At 47.4% G+C, this 24,503-nt stretch overlaps 1 protein-coding gene across 1 annotated transcript in view; it reads left to right on the forward strand.

The window, feature by feature from the left end:
• Nucleotides 1-738: 738 nt before the first annotated feature.
• RAP1GAP2 (RAP1 GTPase activating protein 2) overlaps nt 739-24,503 on the forward strand; it is a 160,807-nt gene continuing 137,042 nt past the window's right edge. The window contains exons 1-2 of the mRNA XM_035138755.2: nt 739-845; nt 9,884-9,919. Coding sequence (XP_034994646.2) covers nt 802-845; nt 9,884-9,919 — 80 coding nt within the window. The 5' untranslated portion in view covers nt 739-801. The remainder of the gene's footprint in view (nt 846-9,883; nt 9,920-24,503) is intronic.

Here is a 24,503-nt window from a genome sequence, read left to right on the forward strand (position 1 = left end):
GTCCACGGCTCCCTTGACCAACTACATTCATTCTGTGCAACCCCTGTTGGGCTGCGGAATCCAGTTCTGTCAGCCCCTGCCTGCAGAGTTGGCAGCCTGTCATCCTTTTTTGAACACCCTCCCTTGTGGAGTGTTCCCTCAGCCTCCTCTCCTCTCCCCTCTCTACTTGGGAGTCCTCTGAGCAGCTGATGCCACCACCCCTGGTCTCTGAGCTGCCCACCACCCCAAAGAGAGGGCCCTCCTAGAGGCACCATTCACCTGCAGAGTTTATAGCCAGGGCTGCTGCAATAAACAGCTGTGCAAGCCTTTGGGAGGCAGAGACGTGAGAGGGCATCAGAGGAGGGAGGGAAGGAAAGAGGGACGGAGGCCAGTGTTGCCCGCGGCACCGCTGACCCTCATTCAGGGCACCCCAGGGTGCCACGCCGCACTGCTTGAAAACCACTGTGTTAAAGGAATGAGAAGCAGAGGGAGGACAAAGAAAGAAAGAAAGAAAAAGAAACCAAGTTTTACGAGGCACACAAAAGAAAATAAATAACTGGGCATGCTATTTCCCAGAGGGGAGGGACAGCACCTCCTTAATCGAGAATCGCAGAGGCGTTTGGGGCAGGAAGTGGTCACAGCGGTTTCCTTCACGTGCAGAAGGATACAACATATAGCTGCAGTTTAAGAAACACCCTTTGAAATATGTGTCTCCCCGGTTGTTCTGCCTCTGTGTGAGCGAGTGAGCGAGCAAGCAAGCAAGCAGCCCTTCCCAGGAATAAGAGCAGGTCACAGCACCAGGAGCCAGAAGCAGCGGTCACTATGTTTCAGAGAAAGCGGAGTGTCTCCTTTGGAGGCTACGGATGGTGGGTCTGTCTTCATTTGCTTTGCAGAGCTGAGGCTGCCGAGGGAGATCCTCCTGGCGTCTTTCTGGCCCATTTGAGCCTGGGTAGCACAGTTGGTTAGTGCGTGGTGCAGATAACGCCAAGGTTGCAGGTTCGATCCCTGTATGGGACAGCTGCATATTCCTGCATTGCAGGGGGTGGACTAGATGATTCTCAGGATCCCTTCCAATTCTACAATTCTATGATTTGTTTAGAATTTCAGAATTCTGTTTGTTTTGACAAAGTGTTCAGTTTGTGTTGTCTGTACCAGAGGTTTAGGTGCTGGGGGGGGGGGGAATCTGTCTGCATTTCTGTCCATAAATATCCCCATTACCGAGAAGCTTTCAGACAGCACTTTATGCCATTTTCCTAATGTTTCTGTGCTTTAAGTTATCTTTCACATAGCACAGAAAACTAGTGGAATCTAGTGGGAGCACAGCACTCATTTCCATGTTATTTGCTTCCAGACAAAATCTGTTTGCAACCTTGTTGATCCAGAAAAATGGGGGAGTTTTGCGTCGTCAATTTCCCCAGGATGAAATTTGTGCTGGTATTCAAGCACACAGTTCTTTCCTATCCTTCAAAATTTAGTGCGATGTGCCAGTATATTGATCTAAAAGCCACCGTTCCATAACACAACAGGTAATGAATGCAGTGCAACAAGGGGGGTTGGACTCCAGGGGAGAAGTGCTCGCATTGTACTCAGTAAATCCAGCACAATAACACACACACACACACACACACACACACACACACACACACGTCTGAAATACATCCTCACATTCAGGCGGACTTAACACCGTGTGGCCCAAATGTGCACACATTACCCTGATCAGTATGATGTTGAGGTTTTTCTGCATAAGTTTGTGAGTGTTTATCTTTGGCACTGAAAGAGGGAAGGTGGAAGGAAGCGGAAGGAGACCCTGATCTTTGAGCACAGAGAGAGAGAGAGAGAGAGAGAGAGAGAGAGAGAGAGAGAGAGAGAGATATCCTTTGTGATGCAGCGGCTTTTGGTAGCTACCCTGCCCACCTCTTTCAACAAAGGGTAGAGGGAGAATCCTTGGATTTTGCACGGAAGGCTTGACCCATCCCAATTCTGTTGACCCCCTTAATGCTGGATCAGGCCAGTGGCCCATCTAGTTTGGCATATTGTTCTCACAGCAGCCAACCAGATGCCCCTATGGGAAGCCCCTAAGCCAACAGGATGCCCTCCAACTAATACCATCCCTGTCGGCTTGCCATGTTGACTAGGTTGGATGGGAACTGGAGTCCAAGCACATCGTGAAGCCGCCACATTGCCTACCTGTGCCTAGGCAGTTAGTTATGGGCAGCACAAAGTGCAACTCGCCCATCCTGCAGTTTCCAGCCACTGGTATTCAGAAACATGCTGGGGCAGGCAGCGAGAGGGGGCTCCACTCTAGCAGGGGAGGGCCTGGCCGGTTGCATCCACTCTCCACTCGCGGCCCACCCGGCTGCCCAGGAGACATCTGCGCCATGCATTGCTGGGCCAAAAAAGGGAGCCACCTCCCTCCCTCCCTCCCAGTCTCGCAGCACCTTTGGGATTGCTGCGGCCCAGTTGCGCCCTTCAGAATTTGCTCTCAGGGCCATGGCCACTGCTGCCCTCCTACCCTGCACCACTGTCAGAGTCTCTCCTAGCTCCGCCTGGAGATGCTGGGGACTGACCCTGATAAGGGCTACATGCAGGGCTGTCTTAAGCCCACCCAGCGCCCTGGCGCTAGGTCCCTCCAGCGCCCCCCTCCAGCGCCTCTCCAAGGGCCCGGGAGTGTCAAGCGGACTGCGGCAGCAGCGGGAGGCCACCTCTGAGGACTCCGCGCTGCGCCTCCTTCTCGTTTCCCCAGCGCTGGGTTCCGCTCAGTCATGCTTCGTCACCAGAGTGCGCACCACGGGACCAGCAAGAGCTGCTTGGGTGCTGTGCGCGCGCTGGTGGAGAAGCTCGACTGAGCGGAACCCAGAGCTGGGGAAACGAGAAGGAGGCGCAGCGCGGAGTTCTCGGAGAAGGAGCGCAGTCCTGGCCAGATCGCCGGAACCCTGCGCTCACTTGGCGCCCTTCCAGCGCCCTCCAGCGCCCGGTGCCGTGGTTCTCCGCGCCACTAGCCTCTATGGCTAGGACGGGCCTGGCTACATGCAAAGACAGCGATCTACTACTGACCTCTGCCTCTTCCCCATTGTTCTTCTTCAGAAGGAACAGAGGAAGCTTCCTTGTTTCAAAACTGGGCTTTGTCTCATCTTGCACATTGCTGTCTACACTAGTGATGAGCCTCAGCTGAATATTTGGCAGTGGGGGGGGGGACGACGACTTTTCAGATGTTTGTTTGGCTACTCTTTTTAAAGATAACCGAGGGGTTCCCCCCCCTTTCTTAATCACCGAAGAACAGAAGAAGGCTCACCACCACTTCCTGTCACGCCCAGCAATATTCTTTGGGGGTAAAATATGACTGTTGTGTCGTAGACAATGCCTGTAAGTCACATAGCTCAGTGGCAAAGTGTCTGCCTCACATCCAGGAGGTCCCAGGTTCGATCCCTGGCACCTCCAGGTAGGGCTGGGATTCAAGCCTGAAATCTTGGAGAGCTGCTGCCAGCCAGTGTGGACAGTACTAAAGTAGATTGACCAATGGTCTGGTTCCTATGTCTCCTCCCGTCCCAAATTCCACGGGGGACGGAACAGTTCCACAACAATGATCATACCTGGAGAATTTACATGGACACTCCAGGAACCTAGGCAAGTCCTTTCTCCAGCTCTGCCTGGAGAGGTCAGGAGATGAACTTGAGGATGGGTGAGGAATTTGATTCTGTTCACTTTTAAATGCGAACCTACCTGATTCTCACATTCCAGAACAATACCGGAAACACGCCTGCCCTTTGACATTCTCACTTCTCTGAATTTTGCAGTGCAGTTCTCGGCCCAAGTAAATGTATACACCAGGGGAAACTGTGCAAGGCAATGCAATGGAGGCGTTCGTGAAAATAACACACAAAGAAGGCATTCCATTAGGGAAATCTGCTTTGAAAAAAAACTGCATGTCAGGCAAAACTGCAGACAGAAATGTGTTGTTTTAGGAGGGATTTGCACTCAAATGCTGATGGGTTTCCATGAGGACTTGAAATAATAATAATAATTCACAAACTGATATGGAGCTTTGATGAAATGAACATACGGTTGTGAAAATGTGTAATGGAGAAATCCCGAAACTGGCAGATTTGCCTGTCCCTAATTGAACATGGGACATTCCCCCCTAAGGGACATGCTCTGCCACGGAGCCGAGACATTTCATTGTCCAAGGAAACAAAATGCTCAGGAGCTTGAATTACATTTCTCGGGCACTCACCGTTTTCAAATGCAAAACTTGAAAGTTTTGATCACAGATACACCTCAAGCCACTGTGCTTTCGGTGTGTCTGTCTTTAGACAATAGGCCAGAGGAGGGAAACCAAAATGGTCAAAGGCCTGGAAACGATGCCTTATGAGGAACGGCTTAGGGAGCTGGGTATGTTTAGCCTGGAGAAGAGAAGGTTAAGGGGTGATATGATAGCCATGTTCAAAAAAATAAAAGGATGTCATATAGAGGAGGGAGAAAGCGGACACGGAGCAATGGATTCAAACTACAAGAAAGAAGATTCCACCTAAACATTAGGAAGAACTTCCTGGCAGTAAGAGCTGTTCGACAGTGGAATTTGCTGCCAAGGAGTGTAGTGGAGTCTCCTTCTTTGGAGGTCTTTAAGCAGAGGCTTGACAGGCATATGTCAAGAATGCTTTGATGGTGTTTCGTGCTTGGCAGGGGGTTGGACTGGATGGCCCTTGTGGTCTCTTCCAACTCTATGATTCTAGGCCTAGGGTTGTATCCAATGAAGTTTTACTCTGAGTAGACCAAGTGAAATTAATGGAGTCAAGTTGGCCATGCCCATCTGCTTCAATGAGTAGGGCTAGCATTGGTTACAACCCATGACCTGCCACGCTTCCATTTTGTAATGCTATTAAAAAGGGAAGAGCCTGATTCATGTTGGGGGAAAAGGAGAAGGAACTATAGGGACACACAGAGAAAAGGGGGGGGGTTTGCTCACAGTGACTTAAGCCCCTTCCACCAGTGGTGCCGGCCCACCCATTTGCCATTGAACATGAGAAGGTCACCACTACTTTATTGCATGTTGGCTACAAACCACTTCATCAACTTCTTTGCATGCAAAACGTCCCAAGTTCAATCTCTGGCGTTGCTGTCTAGAGCTGTGAGAAGAGCCTGTCAGAAATTCTGCAGAGCTTCTATCAGTCAGTGTAGACAGTACGGAGCTTCATGGACCAAAGGTCTGACTCAGGATAAGGCAGCTGCCTATGTTTCCTAGGTGATGTGTCTGAGTTTTGCTATTGTTTGAAAGATTAGCACAGAGGAAGTTAGGGAATGATGAAGATGATCAAGCCGGGTCTGGAGACATCTTTCCTTTTCTTTGAAGAGGTTCGTATTTCAGGCTGGCTGTTTAGTAGTCATGATGAGTTCCTGCAGAAGAAGAAGAAGGAGGAGGAGGAGGAGGAGGAGGAGGAGAAGGAGGAGGAGGAGGAGAAGGAGAAGGAGAAGGAGAAGGAGAAGGAGAAGGAGAAGGAGAAGGAGAAGGAGAAGGAGACAACTACTCCACTACTGTGGTCCTTTATCTTGTATTTTATCTTTTGCATGCAAGCTGCCTTGAGAATGCTTTTGCCTTAATAGATAACCTAGAAATATATAAAATGAACCATCACTAAATTAAGGGAAGGGGACGAGTGAAAAAAAAAGAGCAACCGTCAGCATGGGAACTTGCACCAGAGTAGCTCAGACCTATGAACCAGCGGGTTGGCTGCAAATGCACAGTATTCTCGAGTGCTGAGTTCAAGCACAGGAAAGTCTGTCTCTGTGTGTTTACTGGAAAGGAAGCGGTTGGCAGAATAGCTCTTATCTTGGCTATCTTGCTAAATGTGCCTTTGTCTGGGTGGAGTGGTTGGTCACACCCATTACCGTGAGAAATTTAGTGCTTTTAGCATTGATTTCTGGGCCTGCACAGGACAGGCAATGCACAAGGCAGTGGAGGTGCTTAGCTACCCCTCCCTGCCCACCTCCTTACTTACTTCCAACCAGCTGGCGGTAGGGGGGAGAGGGTTGGCCCTTCCGGTCATCTCTCTCCTCCTTAAGTCTCAGTGTTGCCTTTGTAAAACCCAGCAGGGAGGAGGAGGGTGGGGACAATGAGTTGGCTCTGCTTGCCATTGTCTCTGGCGCCACCTACTGTTGGCCTCCCTGCCTTCCCAATGGGAATCAGCCACCAGTAAGGACAATTCAAAGAGCTCTTCTGGGTCAGATCAAAGATCCCTGCTAGATATAATCCAGTATCCTTTTCTCACAAACCCCCAAAGACCCCGCTCCCCATCCATGCTCCCCAGAAATTGGTGCTTGAAGACACGCTGTCTCTAGTAGTGGAACTACTACATAGCCATTGCGTGGACAGACGGAGTCCCCCAAACCCCAGGTGACCCCCTGAGCAGAATATTGACGCAAGACAACATGCTATGGGATTCAAATTTGCCACAACCTTATTAGGGAGACCTTGGCTCAGCCATTGGGCGTTATCCTCCCCAGCCCCGAACTACCAGGGAGTCGCCCTCTGGGATCAGGGGGCTGCGCTTGACCACGCAAAGGTCACCCACCCCCATTTAATGTGTGGAGCAGTCATTATGGCTAGCATTTGCCTACTCCTCTTTTAAAGCTATCCAAGTCGATGGTCATTGCTGTATCTTGTGGCAGTGCAGCAAATTCCTTACTTTAAGTTATGATGAAGTGACTTATCTCTCTGGGATCTTCCTACATTCAGCCTCATTGGAGAAAGATTCAGTTTTGCTTGCATTTTTACGAGAAACTACTTGATCTGCGCTTCTTGAACCAATACGGAAACTAGCATTCAGCTGTCCTTTGGCATCCTCCCAGAGCTACAGTTCCCAGAGGGGTTTAACCTCTTCCTAGGGAACTATGGGGATTGTACAGCTCTGTGGCGGGAATAGGGGCCTCCTCGCAACCCTTGGGCACCTATAACAAGTGGCAGTTCCCATAATTCTTTGGTGGGGAAGCAATGGCTGTTTAAAGTGGCTTTAAATGTATGGCCTCAAATATGGCCTTAATGTGACTCTTCTAGGCCACCTGCAAAAGACTTTGTGCATTCGCAGGCCACCCCCGTCAGGGCTGTTGATGAAAACAACCCCTCCCTTCCCTTCAGCTTGGTCAGAGTGAAACTCTGGCTTCCTGTGGGTGATCTAGGTTTTCTCGGGTGAAGAAACGGCAGCTAGCAGCAGATATCCCCACCCACCAACCCAGGGGCGTACTCAGGATCTAAACTGGGGGGGGGGGCAAGCCATGGTCGTTCAGGTTGTGACATTTCAGCACGGAAAAGGCGAATGAAACCAAAATTTTAAGAAAATTATATATTATAATTTTAATTATAAAATTATATATTATATATATTAAAATTAAATTATAATTATAGTAGTGCTTTATTACGGTAGTTATTACAATTATTTGCTTGAATTTTTATTTTTATTTTTATTCTAGTTACATGTCTTATACTAATATCATTTTTCTTGGGTTTGAAGAAAACTTGTTCAAAACTTTCATTTCAATCCAGTCCTGATTTTCCTTGAAGAATTTCTGATGGACGCTCATCAAACACAACCCAGTCAGTCTGTCCTCTCCCATTGTACTTCTGAGCCAGGTCTTTAACCTTTAAAATTTAATTTTCTACAGAAATTACTTAACTTACCTTTTTGGAACCAGTTTCTTATATCCATTTAGGCAGCCTCGATGTCTTCTAAATGTAAACAAGAAGGTAAACTAATAGCGGGCGGCTCAGTTTAGTGATGCGGAACTCACTAGACCCCTCTAGAAGATTCCCTCTTCTCTCTGCTAGAGCCCGCTAGAGACCTCTCCCTCCCTTGAATCCCAATGGCTGGCTGACATAGATTCCTCTACCAGTCGCTAGGTGGCTCTAGATACTTCTCGGTTTTTACACCATTTCAGTGTGGTAAACAACTGATTATTCGCCATCGCCCTACTTAATTTTGTTTCGTTTCATCACTGTATAACCATTTTAATTTTTTTTTGCTTCTGGGGGGGCAGCTGCCCCCCTGCCCCTCGCTGGGTACACCCATGCACCAACCCACGGGTCCACTGCTGTGAAATCTAAACTGTAATTCTGCACTACAAATCTTTCATTTGCTTCGTCGTTTCATAAGGAGGACAACAGCCTTGTTCTTTCTATAACTCCCCGAACTCTTTTTCGTCTATAAAAATGTTCATCCAACAAGGATTCTCTCACCATGCACAGGCGTGCACACACAAACACACACAGTCTCGAAAGCCATTTTAGAAACTAGAAAAACCAGCAACAGTGCGAAGCGAAATAATGCAATATGTTACAACAAGATGTAGGGAAGGTGTCCATCTTAAATGGGTCTCAAAGGAGACAAGACCAGCATGGGAGCTGTGTGTAGTATTCCTGTGTGTGGGATTGCAGCCTGGTTCGATTGGTTAGATCATTTTTATTTTTGTGTTTATGTGGTTGTGTAAAAAGAAGAAGAAGAAGCTTTGAGTAAAAGGTGCTGGAAATGTATTGAGATGGCAGATTTTTTTAAAAAGCTATTTTAATACAAGGACTCAGAGCCAACCACCCACAGGTATGTTTTTTTAAAAATAAAAAATAAAGAAAAATCTCAGAGGCCTTCTGCTTTATTTCTCGCTGCCAGGAGACATGCAACACAATATCTAAAATGGGCTGGAGAAACTGGGCTGGATGAGGAAATCTATCTGTTACTGTTCTCTCCAACCTTAAGCCTACTTCTTCACATTTCCACATCAGTCTGTGCCCCCCCCCCTGCTTAAAAAGAAGTCCTCATGAAAAATCATCAATACTCTAGTGCAAATTGCTACTAATCAACACATGCAGGTATTCCATTTTGCCTAATAAACACACTTGTTTTGGGCAAAGCAGTGTTCCCTACTATACAGCATGTTGCTATTTCGCACAGATATATGTACTTATATGCACACTTTATACCCCAGTATATGTATGCGTTACTTGGCTGGAGAACGGCATTGCAAAATTCAGAGAAGTGCAAAGTTTGAAGGACAGCTGTTTGGAAAGTGCAAATTTGGTAGTTTTGGCTTGAGATGTGAACTCGACTGAATTTCTCCCCCAAACCTACCTGCGGCTTAGCAGAGGTTACTGGATTCCAAACCCCATCACCCCCAGCCAACAAAGCCCATTGTCAATGATGCTGGGATTGGAGTCCAGCAACATTTGGAAGGCCACAGGTATCCTTGCCCTAGCAGCAGCAGCAATAACAACAATTATAAGTTGCCCATCTGACTGGGTTGTCCCAGAATGTTTTCTTTCTATTCACCTGTAACTCTGTCTTAACTAATATAAGACTGCAGTCCTACACACACAAACACACACACACACACACACAGTCACTGGGAGTCGACTCAACTGAATATTATGGGATGGCTTTCTGAGTAAACAACTGTAGGGGGTACTCTGCAACAATACAATCCTACAGATGCCTCCTTTGAAGTAAGCACAGAATTATAAATGAGATTGATACCCGGGCAGGATTTCATCCCTATTAAGATTTTTGAAAACTGGGTGGCCTTTGGAAATCCTATCCATTGCTTCCGAATATCAAGCTTGCGAGATGGTTGCTTTCAATTCTTCCCATATTTTTCATTCATATCCCATTGGTTCTATGAACTAGAAACTGGATCTTAAAACAACAACAACCCTCAAATCTTGATTTTTTTTAAAAAATGTTTTTAAGGATGATGAATTGAAGACCCATTCCTATTTCCTACCCTTGTAGGTGTGGTGTCAGAATACATACCACGGGGCCTGCTTTTCGGCCAAAAATGCAGGAAATGTGGGGTATCTTATCAATAAAAGTAACAAGAAGAACAATCTGCTTAACATTCTCTCTCCCCCACCCCTCATCTTTTCCAGGATCGACAAAACCATGCTTGCGAGCCTGAAGATCAAGTGAGTTAATTGATTATTCTATTTATTTCATTCTTTACACTGCTTGGTTAGCATCCCGTGTGATAATAAGTTTTCTGGGAGGCTTATGATGCCCTCTTACCTTGCTTCTCTTTCATCTCTGATATGCTTGCAAAGCTGGAAAACAGCAGGTGATCTTATGCTCTTGGACTTGACGGAAGCTTTTTTTATAAGTGGTCCCAACGAAATAGCTGGATAGTTGTTACTCGGTCAGTTGTGCCTTACTTTCTTTTGTCTTTGTTTACATAAAAACAAACTGAAATGAAATTGGAGGGGGCGCGGTGTAGTTGTAAGGAAGCAGCACTTTCCGTTCCAACTCGTATTCCTTACAATCACTGCTCCATCCATTCCACTTCAGTTTCTACCAAATACTATGTTATTTGCCTTGCTGTCTGCGCTTCAACACAAGTTGAAGAGGAACCATTTACGTAACTTAAGTTCATTTCGATGTGAAGGAAATGTCAGAACAATGGGAGAAAAGAAACCACTTGTTTTCATTTCTGACCACAGATTCACATGTGAACGGCAGGAACTTCTATTCCGTTTTCCATTTTCACTGGAACTCTCAGACATCTCTACCTGCTATTTGCTATTTGCCCAAGGAAGTGAACTGCCACTAGTGCTTTCAACAATGTCCTTGATAGACACAAAGTAGCTCAGGGGACCCAGGTGGCGCTGTGGTTAAACCACTGAGCCTAGGGCTTGCTGATGAGAAGGTCGGCGGTTCGAATCCCTGTGACGGGGTGAGCTCCCGTTGCTTGGTCCCAGCTCCTGCCAACCTAGCAGTTCGAAAGCACGTCAAAATGCAAGTAGATAAATAGGAACCGCTACAGCGGGAAGGTAAACGGCGTTTCCGTGTGCTGCTCTGGTTCGCCAGAAGTGGCTTTGTCATGCTGGCCACATGACCTGGAAGCTGTACGCCGGCTCCCTCGGCCAATAATGTGAGATGAGCGCGCAGCTCCAGAGTCAGTCACGACTGGACCTAATGGTCAGGGGTCCCTTTACCTTTACCTTTTAGCTCCGGGAAGGGCTATAGCTGCATTTGTATGCAGAAGGTCCCAGGGTCAATGCCCTACATCTCCAAGGGGAGCTGGGAAGGTCGCTTGTCCGAAACAATGGAAAACTATTGGCAAACAAGGTTCCTAGCTCCAAGGGTGGAATTTGGAAGCATGGTTTTCCTTTGGGCCATTTTGCATGTGTGTGTGATGGCCAAATCCTATTTAAGTATCAGGCACTGTGTTCTCACAGTGGCCAACCAGATGCCCACTGGGAAGCCCACAAAGAGCATCTCAGAGCAGTAGTGTTCAAGATGCCTTGGCTGGCTTTAAAAGAGGGCTTAAAAAGGCAAGTTCATGGACGATTGTGATGGCCTGGGACTCAGGCTCGGACTCGGAACCGGAGGAGGCTCAGTCTGCACCGGATCCTCTGCCGTGGACATCAGCTGAACCTAGTCTGGGGCCTGTTCCTGAAGAGCCTCAGTCTGCTCAGGTTCCCCTGCAACAAGCACCAGGTGGGCCGAGTCAGGGGCCTGAGCCTGTCCTGGCTTCAGGTGCTGAGAATACCTCATTGCCGACAACTGGTCCACTACCGGCTGAGTCAGGAGAGGCTGAGGTGGCTCCTAGGTCCAGTAACCCTCCGGCATCTCCCAAGCTGCAGAGACTCAGGGCTGAGAGGAGGCGAGACCTGAGTACTCGCAGGAGGAGTGCTCACCTTCAGGCGAGGCAGGGTGGTGAGTCATCAGGGGATCGGGAACGGCCATTACCTCGTCAGAGATAAAAGGCGGTCAGACCCAGACCCAGGTTGCGGGAGCAACATTGCTTCTTGCCAGATCCTGCCCCTGGCCTCGCCTAGTTTCCTGCCCTGTAACCTGCCTCAGCTTCATCAGACTGACCACTCATTGATTCCTTAGACTTTGGACCAGTCCTGGACCTCACCTCTTGGGTTACCCTTGGAGCAGCACAACGATAATGGTCAGTGGCCACAATGGCAATTTTTTCCTTCCACTGTCAGAGGCAGCAAGGTGCTGGATCTGCAGGTGAGGAGAGGGTTGCTGGGCACAGGACCTGCTTGCAGTCTTCCCCCTCTCCAGGTTCATTTCTGGTTGGCCACCATGAGAGCAGAGTCTTGGAGTAGATGGGCCTCTGGCCTGATCCAGCAGAGCTCTTCTGGTGTTCTTATGGCAGTCACTTCTGATAGGACAGGGTCAAGGAGCAGAGTGATTAGGATCCGTGAAGGCAAAAAGCATGGTCTTTCAGGACCTTGGACAGATCATTAGCACAGGTGCTGACTGGAACTCATGTCTACTGAAATCTGGTTGGTCTGGACCTGCTGTTAACATGCCTCCATCCTGAGGAGCTCTTGGCCGGCTATTGCTTGATTTTGCATCCATTGACTTCTATGGCTTTGGGGTGGTGAGGACTGCATCCTGGGCTGCCCTCGGTGTCTGCTGAGTTGGGTAAGCCGCATCCTTTGGCCTGGAACGTTCTCAGAATTGTAGACAACCCTTCTCCAGATGATGCCGCTGCCTCCTCTGAGCCACAGGGAGGATTGAGGCCAGAGAACATGAGTCTGGATGGGAAGGGTTGTGTAGCTTAGTGGTTACAGCATCTGCTTTGCATGCAGAGGGTCCCCGGTTCAATCCCTGGTTGCATCTCAAAGTAGGGCTGGGAAAGACTCCCTGTCTGGAAACCCTGCACAATCACTGCTAATCATTGTAGACAAAAATGAGTTAGATGGACCGCTGAGACTGACTCCATATAAGGCAGCTTCCTATGTAGACCCGGGAAGGAGAAATTGCTCTCGCCATGGACCAAATGCATCTTCTCTTTGTAGCCATAGATGCTGCCAGATCCTGGCAACTCCAAGCGGGTAAGGGGAAACCGGAATGCTGCCTTCTGCCTCTGTTTTGTTTTCATTTCTGCCGCTGCACTATTTTTAATCTCTGTATGCCTGGTTATTTCTCTCGCCATCCTCCACCTCCTGCAGCCCCCTTCCGAAGGCCGAGGTGATTCATGTTCTGAACAATTATATTCAATTCAGCCCTTTCCCATTTGAAGTGAGGCTTGGGCAGTAGGCTGTAGGAATCATACAGTTTTTGCTTTGTGGGAACAAGAAAGGAACACTCTCGAACAGAGGTTCCGAAAGCCTGGAACAGGTTCATTCAGGACCATGACAGCAACTTAGCACCTGGCATAGCATATTAGAATTGCCAAGCAACCAGCAGAAAAATCATTGATCGGTCCTCCAGGACCCTCAGCAAATTCTCAAGTGGTCTTGAAGGGGGTGGGGGAGTTTGACCGAGCAGCCTTTCACACAGAGGACTGTCCTCTGCAAAGCAGAACACACCTAGAGAGCATTTCCCAACCCTCTGTTGTAGCAATTTGTTTCATCAACTTCTGCATCAAGGTAGACCACCCTTTCCCAACAAGGTCCCTTCCTGATGTTGTTAAGACTCAAGCTCCCATGAGCTACAGCCACAATGGCCGTTGCACAGGGAGGATGGGAGCTGTAGTCCAAGGATATCTGGAGCTCCTCGGGGTTGTAGAAGATTGAGTTTGACTTTGTCTGGTTCTGCGACCCCCAAATATCCCCAGCTTGTCAGTACCTGGGTTGGTTGCACTGGCACCAACTCTATAGGGTCAAGGTCTCTTGGGCCCCCTCAATGTTGACGGGATGGAGGAGGCTAAGCGCGGAGCCGAGTGGAGCGTGGCTTCAGTGGCCGTCTCCTTCTGAGCGCAAGAGAGGAGGAGCCACTGGCCATTGAAGCCAGGGGCTCTGTGCCCAGCATCCTCCCAATGATGTGACGTCTTGCGCACAGTGCTCAACACGCACATGACATCACATGTGTGTATTAGGATAATAAGGTTACAGGTAGGTAGCCGTGTTGGTCTGAGTCGAAGTAAAATAAAAAAATTCCCTCAGTAGCACCTTAAAGACCAACTAAGTTTTTATTTTGGTATGAGCTTTCGTGTGCATGCACACTTCTTCAGATACACTGAAATAGGAGTCCCCAGGCGCTTATGTAGAGAGGGGGTGGGGAGGGGAGGGGGTATCACTCAGAAGGGTGGTCCATCACCCACTTCCACCACCCTTCTGAGTGATACCCCCTCCCCTCCCCACCCCCTCCCCACCCCTTCTCTACATAAGCGCCTGGGGACTCCTATTTCAGTGTATCTGAAGAAGTGTGCATGCACACAAAAGCTCATACCAAAATAAAAACTTAGTTGGTCTTTAAGGTGCTACTGAAGGAATTTTTTATTTATTTTATTAGGATAATAAGGTTATACATAGCTGTATACTAATGTAGGGAAGTGTAACAGTATCCCCCCGCCCGCCTCTTTTTCATTCTCACTCACTCTTTTTCTTTTGCCACTGTATCTTTCTATAAATGAAATTCTTCTAATAAAACAACAACAACGACACATGCTGCACACCGGGCCCCCTCAATCCTGGGCGCAAGTCAGCGCCTCCGCCTGCTTGCTTCCCCTGCCTGTTCTCCATCCAGTGATGGATCTGTGAGCCGCGGGATCTTGTTGGGCTGCAGCTATGGCCAAACGTTCAGAGATGATGGGAATGAGTCCAGCAACATCCGGAGAGCTACAGCTTCCCCCTCCACAATCTAGTCGATTGCCATCGATGTCCTGTCAAACGTTTCTTTATGATCTCCCCGCACAGCGCTTGATGCTTTGGTTCTCCAAGAACAATATTTGCCCTCTGTGTGACAGTTTGACAGACTGCCAGCTCTTCCTCATTAAGCTGACGCACAGGCTGGCAACGCTGTCTGATGCCTCCTGTGATTGCTGCGTCGAGATTGGTTTCGTCACATCCTGGATGAGTCAATGAACAAAAAAGCAATAACATTCCTGGCTTGGGGCTATTGCTCCGCATTGTCCCTCTCAATCAGAGCCCTTAACACCCCCCCCCCTTTTTTAAAGAGCTATGTTCTCTTGGGCCATTTGAATTTGAAAACAATTTCAATCTGATGACGGCTTTCCTTTTATTTATGGTCGGAGCAGGGAAGGGTGTGTGAGAGAGATGCCTTCTGCTAAGACAAACTATTTTGCAATCTATCTCAGTGCTGCCCTGCTCCGACCTGCTTCACCTAAATACCTGGTTCTTTTAACTAGAGATGCCAGCAAACTGGACCTTGAAATTCAACTGGCTGCTTTTCAAGAGCCATTGATGCAATTAACATGGTGCCTGGATTGTCCCCAACTTACAGGTCAATCTTGTGACAGTGAGTCCCATTCATGAAGTTCTTTCTTTATTTTGTCCTACGAAAGAGCCTGTCCTAAATCTAGTGTGGGGAAGGGGTGTAGCTCAGTAGCTACAGCATCTGCTTTGCAAGTCCCAGGTTCAACCCCCAGCATCTCCAGGCAGGGCTGGGAGAGATTTCCTGCCTGCCCCAAACCTGGGTCAATACTCAAGTAGATGGGCCAATGGTATAAGACAGGGGTGGCCAACTCCAGAGACACTGCAATCTACTTTCAAATTTAAAATCTGGCGGTGATCTACCCCCATTTTTTGGGGGTTCAGCTCAGAGTTTTTGAGCTTTTCTTAGGAGGGGAAATGCCCCATTGGGGGGGGATTCAGCTCAAACTTGTTGAGCTTTTTTTAGGGAAGGGAAATGCCCTGTTTTTTAGGGTATCGCCTCAAACCTGTGTAGCTTTTTTAAGGGAGAGGGAAAGCACACTATTGGGGGAAGGAACAGGGCCAGCCACTAACCTGCCAATCGCTCACAACATAAAAGCCTCTGTTTCAAAACTCAGGCTTCCCCTCAGGCTTCCCGTCTGCAACAATAGAGGCCAGCACAGGGAGAGGGGCCAGGGCCGAAAGGGGACCAGAGATCACCCGCGATCTACCAAAGCCTCACAGGGGATCAACCAGTAGATCATGATCGACGTGTTGTACATCCCTGGTATAAGACACCTGCCTATGTTTCCTAGGTGATGTGTTCAAGTTTACTATTGTCTGACAGATTAGCACAGATGAAGTCAGGTACTGAGGAAAATAACCAAGCAGAGGCTAGGTACGCCTTTTATTTTCTTTAAAGGAGTTCCTATTTCATGCTGGCAGTTCTGTTATAAGGCAATTTCCTATTTTCCATTTCGATGGGGGTGATGGCAAGATCTAGAATCATGAGAGCAGGGAAAGTAAATCCATTTCACTGGGCAACTGCAATTTGTAGAATCCTGAGTCAGGGAAATGTCTCAATTCTGCCCCCATGCTCAACTCAAAACCCTCTATCATAAAGGAGGTAGAGAATTGGTGGGCCTCATGGTTTTGCTGGACTACAACTCCCATCATCTGTGCCCATTGGCCTATACAGTGTGGGGCTGCTGGAAGTTGCAGTCCAACAATAGCTGATGTTTTCCATCCCTGGACTACAAGTTTAACAGCAGCTTCTTAGGAATGTTTTGTTGTTGTTTTGTGTGGGCAACTGGACTGGGGACAATATTAGGCAAAAACAGGGCACATTTGCACCTCAAGTTTAAAGCACTATAATACCACTTTAAACAGTCATCTCTCCCCCCCCCTAAATCCTGGGAACAATAGGTTGTCGAGGATGCAGAGAGTTGCCAGGAGACAACTATTCCCCTCCAAAAACTACAATTCCCAGAGTTCCCTGGGAAGAGGAATTCATTGTGAAACCACTCTGGGAATTGTAGACAGAGATGGCTTTTGCACAACTAATCTAACAATTGCTGCTCTTAGCCACCCTAATGCTGTGGGTGGAATGGAAGTGGGGACTATAAACTCATACCATTCTAACTTTTCCCAATGCCAAACTGGGACGTTCTCCCAGGCAAGTCACATGGCCTGCACTTTGCTCTCGTCTTGGAAAAGCACTTTTTTTTGGGGGGGGGGCACAAAATCTCTTGCAGAGCCCCAAAACGTACTGCGTGAGATCGCGGCTCAGAAAAAGCACTTTTTTGGGGGGGGTGAGAGTGCAAAAGTTTGAGGCACCCAAGATGGCCGCTGAGATCTTGCAAGAAAAAAAAAAGGGATGTCCCTTGTTTCCCCCCCCCAGGGCACTTGGAAGGTATGTCAACTCCACAGACACAACTGGGACACGACTTCCTTGCATTTCCCCAAACAGAACCCTACCTAAAACAGAACTATATGACCAATAATTTATCTGCTCTCACTCTCTCCCCATCTTTTCCTCCCTGCCCTGCTTCCACACTCCCCCTCCCAACAAGCAAATTATCACCTTTTTTTTTGCTTCTTCTGTTGATTCACTCACAGCTGGGTTATTATTTTTATTTGTCTGTCTCTTCACACACCCCTTTACAGTTTAATTTGGTTTTCATTAGTTCCTATGGTAACCATGAATGTATCTGTGGAGGGTTTTGAAATTAAGAGCAAAAGAGCACAACAATATGGAGCGTGATAGGAGAAAGCAACAGAGAGATAGTGCTGCCTGAATAGTTTGCCTGGACTGATTGTTTAATAATAATAATCATAATTAAAGAAAGGGGGGAAATGTTTAGGGAAATATACCCTTCCCATTGCAATTAGCCAGTGCGAGAAAGTCCTGATAGCTTGACTCTTGCTACCTGCTAGGAGCCTTCTGAAAGAGAGGGATACTCATCTGTTTCCCTGTTTCAATTGTTCAAAAATCGCAGAAGGAACTCTGGTAAGTCTATTTCATTTCAATCCATCACCCCTCCTGTCTGTGTCTTAAGTGGGTCTCCCCCTAAGCATTAAGACAAAGCGCTGCTGAATATTTGGGCACCATTTCCTAATTTGCTTCCTTGTGTGGCAAAAGAGGCCACTGGTCAACAAGTGTGGTGCTAGGAATGCTGGAAGAGGTGTAGCATTGACTAGTGGGTAGGTAGAGTGTCGCACAGCATAGACCCCTTCTGTTTATTGAGCGTTCGTCCTCGTTTGCTTCCACAAAGCTTACCTAGAGGTTCATTGCGCATTCATTCTGATTTGTTCATGGGGCAGTTATATGTCTATGAACATTCATCCTGATTTGCTTGTGGGGTGTTTACCCATCTTTCTGTTAGTCATTCACCCCACACTTTCCAATGCATTTCCAAGACTTAAAAAGTCATTTTTTTAAAGTAAAAAAGTGTTGTGCTAGAGCAACAGAGCCCTTTAATCTAATTCAAGTGCAGAAACCCAATGATTATTTATTATTTATTCTGATTATCATAAATAATAATGATTATTTATGGTTTTTTTTAATTCAGAGCATTTGTATCCCACTTTGCAGCCAAAAAGGCTCCCAGAGAGTGGCTTACGTGCCATCAGTTAAAACCAGACAGTCTCTGCCTGCATGATTTAAAAATATCACGACATACAAGGGAAAAGGGACTGGGAGGGAAGAGGAAAAAAGCAAACTCAGGTACTAGTTATTGAATGGTAGTTCTTATAACGAAAGTCTGGCATAGTCCTGGTGTGCGTTTGTACTTCTCCCATGAAATGTTCTGTGATGTGATGTTTTGGAGATGCCTATTGCCCATTGGCAACCCTCCCTTTTTTTTGCTGGAAATTCCCTTATTCCAGTGCCGTTTCCTGCTGCTATCCTGGATTGTTAGATATACCGTAGACTGTCCCCGGGACAGGTGAGGCTGCTGCTGATCCCTTATTTTCAAATCCGAAAGTTGAGAGCTATGCTAGTATTGCCCAAGTGAAAGATGTTTTGCTGAAGGCCTAGATCTCAATGTCCCTTCCTTCTGAGCTGAGGTAGATGACTACCATGCAGAGGAACTTATCTGTGGAACTGCCTACCTAGGAGGGCTCTTGCATCAGTGTGTTATCCCCCTCTTTGGGTAGTTTAACATCATGGCACAATGACAATATCAGGTTCTACCTGTCTGATATTAACCAGGAGGTAACTGCAAGGGTAGCTGTAGGGTTGCCAGACTCAATAGACGACAGGACTTCTGTGCCTTTTAATTGCCCTGCTCTCTTTTGAGTCGGGAAACCTTAAAGAGAAACCAGCAGACCCTTTGCTTGGAAATTAAACAAAGGGTCTGCTGGTTTCTTGTTAAGGTTTCCAGACTCGAAAGAGAGCAGGGCAATTAAAGGCACGGAAGTCCTGTCCGCTATTGAGTCTGGCAACCCTAGGTAGCTGAGTTTCTGTCTCAGAGTGGTGAATGGTCCAGTTTAGTGGGAAGACACTCCAATGAAAATTTCTGTTACTATATATCTTATATGACTGCTTCTTTGTACATATATTATTATTATTATTTTGTATATGGATCCCTTAAGATGGTCTGTTTCTGTAATGCCCAATAAAGGTTTGGAGAAAGAAAGAAAGAAAGAAAGAAAGAAAGAAAGAAAGAAAGAAAGAAGCGACACTATGTACTTTCCCTTGTTTATTTGCTTGTTTTGTAACATGACAATCTTTAATAGAAACTAATTTTAAAAAGGAGGCAGGGGTGTCACTAACAAGCCTTCTGATCTCACTTCAAATTGGAGAAGTTCTCAAATCTCTCTCTCTCTCTCTCTCTCTCTCTCTCTCTCTCTCTCTCTCTCTCTCTCTCTCTCTCTCTCTCTCTCTCTCTCTCTCGTCTGCATGGCTTTGCAGGAAAAAGATTCCAGTCTCCTGTATTGGATGACTTGTGTCTGTGAAACTGTAGGGTGGCCACCTTTGTTCTGGCAAAATTCATGACAGGGAAGGGCAGTTGGGGGGCAATTTCCCCCCATCTGCTGCTGAAGTAACTTCAAAGCAATCCAACAATCTCTTGCAGCCTAACAGGAGGGCCCCTCTGGAATTTGTCACACATGCACATGCACATTCACACACATATACACGAATCTATAAATCTGTCTGTGCTTGGCTACCCAGAGCTTAAATACTGTACATGACCTTTCATACACCCTTTCAAGCACATGCAGTTGGAGAGGATCCCTAACTTGGCAGGGGGGGGGGAGGAAGACCTGAAATACAGGACAGAACTGTATCAATACTGGACAAAGCCTTTTACACTGAAATACAGGACAATCCTGTACAGTACTACCTTGGTTCTCAAATGCCTTGGTCCTCAAACAACTTGGAACCCAAACACTGCAAACCCAGAAGCAAGTCTTCCGGTTTGCCAAGTTTTTTTTCAAAAGCCGAATGTGCTCCGTTTTGAGTGTTATGCTTCCGTTTTGAGCATTACGCTGAGGTCTGTCTGTTTTTGCTATCTATTTTGCATTTTTGTTTTCGTGGCTGTGTGGAACCCAGTTCAGCTACTGATGGATTGATTGTGTAACTGCAGTACATTGTTTATTGCTTTCATTTTATGGATCAGTGGTCTCGTTAGATAATAAAATTGGTGTTAAATTGCTCTTTTAGGGTTTTTTAAACAAAAGTCTGGAGTTTGCATTCTTTTGGATTTGCATTATTTTCTATGGGAAAGCGCGCCTTGTTTTGGAACGCTTTGATTTTGGAATGGACTTCCGGAATGGATTAAGTTTGAGAACCAAGGTACCACTGTATTCATTATACAGGACAGGTGGCAACCCTAACTGCCACTCTTGGAGTAAGGGAGCTTTGTGCTTCGCTTCTGCAGCTGGTGGACTTCTCCATAATTGCTGCGGAAGAGTGTGAGGGGGACGTTCAATGGCTCCTCCTTGCTTCTTCTGCATGAACTTCTTTAAGCATTATGCAGCAACACTCACCCACAATGCCGGTCAAAAAGCACGGAACTGGTGAGACTCAAGTCTCGGAAACCTCTGCACTGAGGAAGTGAAATTGACAGCGTTTTTGCAACCTTATGGGAAGCTGCCCTTTCTCTTGGTGATATTTGCGCAGGGAAAAGGTCATGTCCTGGCCCTAGTTCCTAGGGCAGGGAGAGGGATCCAGTAGAGTTCCTAGCTTAGTTGGTACTGGGGGCGGCGCCTGTGCGGCACCCTGAAAGGACTGCGCATGCACCAGATCCAGCACGTTATAGGATCCATCCCGTAACAGGCCGCAGTGCGCAAGCGGCGCCCTGCATGGACTGCGCATTCGCCAGATCCAGCGTGTGCACAGTCAGCACAGGGTCACGGGGCACGCACTGACTGGGCTGACTGGGCACGCACTGGATCCGGCACGTGTGCAGTCAGCATGGGACGGCAATGGCATGCGGCAGCTCCAAGGGGTGCTGCTTGTGCACGGCGACCTGTTACGGGGTGCTGTTTGCGCGGCAGCCCACAAGGCCGCTGTGCGCCAGTGGCAGCCCTTACGACTGTGCATTTGCGGGTGGAGGCTAGGGGCAGGCCAGGGAGAGGCACGCCAAGTGTCATCCTCCCCCAGGGTGGAACCCGGGGCAGTCCGCCCCCAATGCTCCCCTTGCTGCACCCCTGGAGGGATCATGTGATCTTCCAGAGGTTCTTGAACCACAATCCCCACCACCCCAATAATTGACCAAGTTGGGGTCCATCCACATCTGGAGGGCTGCAGTTTCTCCAGTTTTGTTTTGATAGAAGGAATCCTTGGTGGCATTGCCAAGAGGGGCGGGGCTGTTTGCTCACAGTTTGGACACAGTCCCCTACCAAACTCTGTGATGGAGCCCAGGTGGCCAACCTCGGAGGCAGATTGGTCCATGAGGACTAGGTGGGAAACGTGGCCGAGGGAAGCTTAGTCAAAGCGATGGGCGTGGATGAGGAGCTGGAAACAGCTTGTTGAGTCAAAGAAGGAAAGAAAACGAAAGAAAAGAGCAGGAACCGAAACCCTCAAAAGGGAACGGCTAACCAGCGTTTCACACTTTTGACCTCAGTTTGAGGAGCTGCTTTTGACATGGGCTTGATTTCAACCACAGAGACCACAAGCCCCACCTGGCTGGGGGCCAGAGGCTGTTCAGCGGGATGGGACAGCTTCTCAGCAAGCCTCCCTCCTGCTCTCAGTTTAGAAAGTTGTGGCGCTTATTCTCCAGGTGAAAAGACAAGGTGTTCAGCAACAGGAGGCCTGCTTTCAAAGCAGCTGTGCCTTCCTGTAAAACAAGGATGAGCTACTTTTTCTTTTTGGCCTGAGGGCTGAATTGCCCCAGAGGCAACTTTCTGGGGACAACATGCTAGTGGTGGACTGAGCCAGCGGCAGAAATAGATTTGATTCTTACCTGTAGGCTGCATTCGAGCCACGCAAAAGCCAGAGGTTTCTACACAAACATTTCTCCACTCAGGCAAACAAGAAACCAATCTTGGCATGCCAGGGGGTGGAATTTGGCCTGCAAGGGCCAGAATCACAACTACCTGGCAATCAGCTGACATCATTCCAACTGGCGTGTGGCGGAGTTTGAGTCTGCATAAGAGGTGAAAAAGTTTTCCTTTGTTGGGAAATAATTTTGTATAAAATTAGATCTAGTGTTGCATTTCCCGTAACAGAAGTTCTGGACCACAAGATAGTTCCTCCTTCTAATCTGAGAAACAGTTTCACCCAGGGCCGAAATATAAATATTTTTTAAATAGTGTAGGGCTGGGCAACCTGTGAACCATGTTGGGCGGATTTTATAGGCAGGATAGGATATATTTTTCAATTTAGCCTCCCCATGACTCAAGTATGTGACCAGAACTTTTAAACTTAAAACAATTAGCAGAGTTTTAAATACCATCCTTTGCAGCATTAAAGTGGAAATGGGATGAGGCTGTGCAGCCTCATGACAATTTATCCAGGTTATTAATTAAAAGAATCAGACTGTAAATTAAGCATAAAAATGGTGTTTGCTTAAATAAAGTCTCACACTTGATTCCAGCAGTAACAGTACTGAAAGCAAGGCAGGCAAATTATACTTCTGGATTACGAAATGCATATTTCTGCTCAAAATGAAGTCTCCACTTGAAGCAGAGACCAGACAGATGCCTGGATTATTTTCCTTACTTTTTCCACAAGGAGGAGCAGGGGATATGACTTCACAGAGTGTCCTCTCTAGGAATTTACAGGGGGGACTCCATGTACCTTAACCCTTTGCTTATCTAACAATACTTGAAATTTTATTTTGGCTGCGAGATCATTTCCCACACTCCAGATGTGAAACTCCAACTCCCATCATCCCCAGACAGCATGATCAATGGTCTGGGATGATGGGATTTGGAGTCCAAGCACATATGCTGGGCCACAGATTCCCCAGCCCTGAAATCAATCATGCCTTAAAGCAGCCTTCACCAACCGGGTGCCCTCGAGACAGTTTTGGACCACAGTTCCCATTGTTGTTGTTGTTTAGTTGTGTCCGACTCTTCATGACCCCATGGACCAGAGCATGTCAGGCACTCCTGTCTTCCACTGCCTCCCGCAGTTTGGTCAGACTCATCTTGGTGGCTTCGAGAACACTGTCCAACCATCTCATCCTCTGTCGTCCCCTTCTCCTTGTGCCTCAATCTTTCCCAACATCAGGGTCTTTTCCAGGTAGTCTTCTCTTCTCATGAGGTGGCCAAAGTATTGGAGCCTCAGCTTCACGATCTGTCCTTCCAGGGAGCACTCAGGGCTGATTTCCTTCAGAATGGATAGGTTTGATCTTCTTGCAGTCCATGGGACTCTCAAGAGTCTCCTCCAGCACCATAATTCAAAAGCATCCATTCTTCGGCGATCAGCCTTCTTTATGGTCCAGCTCTCACTTCCATACATCACTACTGGGAAAACCATAGGTTTAACTATACGGACCTTTGTAGGCAAGGTGATGTTTCTGCTTTTTAAGATGCTGTCTAGGTTTGTCATTGCTTTTCTCCCAAGAAGCAGGCGTCTTTTAATTTTGTGACTGCTGTCACCATCTGCAGTGATCAAGGAGCCCAAGAAAGTAAAATCTCTCACTGCCTCCATTTCTTCCCCTTCTATTTGCCAGGAGGTGATGGGACCAGTGGCCATAATCTTGGTTTTTTTTTATGTTGAGCTTCAGACCATATTTTGCGCTCTCCTCTTTCACCCTCATTAAAAGGTTCTTTAATTCCTCCTCGCTTTCTGCCATCAAGGTTGTGTCATCTGCATATCTGAGGTTGTTGATATTTCTTCCGGCAATCTTAATTCCAGCTTGGGATTCATCTAGTCCAGCCTTTCGCAAGATGAATTCTGCATATAAGTTAAATAAGCAGGGAGACAATATACAGTCTTGTCGTACTCCTTTCCCAATTTTGAACCAATCAGTTGTTCCATATCCAGTTCTAACTGTAGCTTCTTGTCCCACATAGAGATTTCTCAGGAGACAGATGAGGTGATCAGGCACTCCCATTTCTTTAAGAACTTGCCATAGTTTGCTGTGGTCGACACAGTCAAATGCTTTTGCGTAATCAATGAAGCGGAAGTATATGTATTTCTGGAACTCTCTAGCTTTCTCCATAATCCAGCACATGTTTGCAATTTGGTCTCTGGTTCCTCTGCCCCTTCAAAATCCAGCTTGCACTTCTGGGAGTTCTTGGTCCACATATGGTTTAAGCCTGCCTTGTAGAATTTTAAGCATAACCTTGCTAGCGTGTGAAATGAAATGAAATGAGTGCATTAGCCATTAGCCCCGCCAGCTCAGCCAATGGATGTTGTAGTCCAAAACATCTGGAGGGTACCAGGTTGGTTAAGGCTGCCTTACAGCATAACCCAGGGCATGTTTGTTGAGAAATAATGGCTGCCACAGAGGGTAGCTGCTGTAAGTCCTTTGCAGCA

Source organism: Zootoca vivipara, chromosome 15 (assembly GCF_963506605.1).
Source record: "Zootoca vivipara chromosome 15, rZooViv1.1, whole genome shotgun sequence".
NCBI lineage: Eukaryota > Metazoa > Chordata > Lepidosauria > Squamata > Lacertidae > Zootoca > Zootoca vivipara.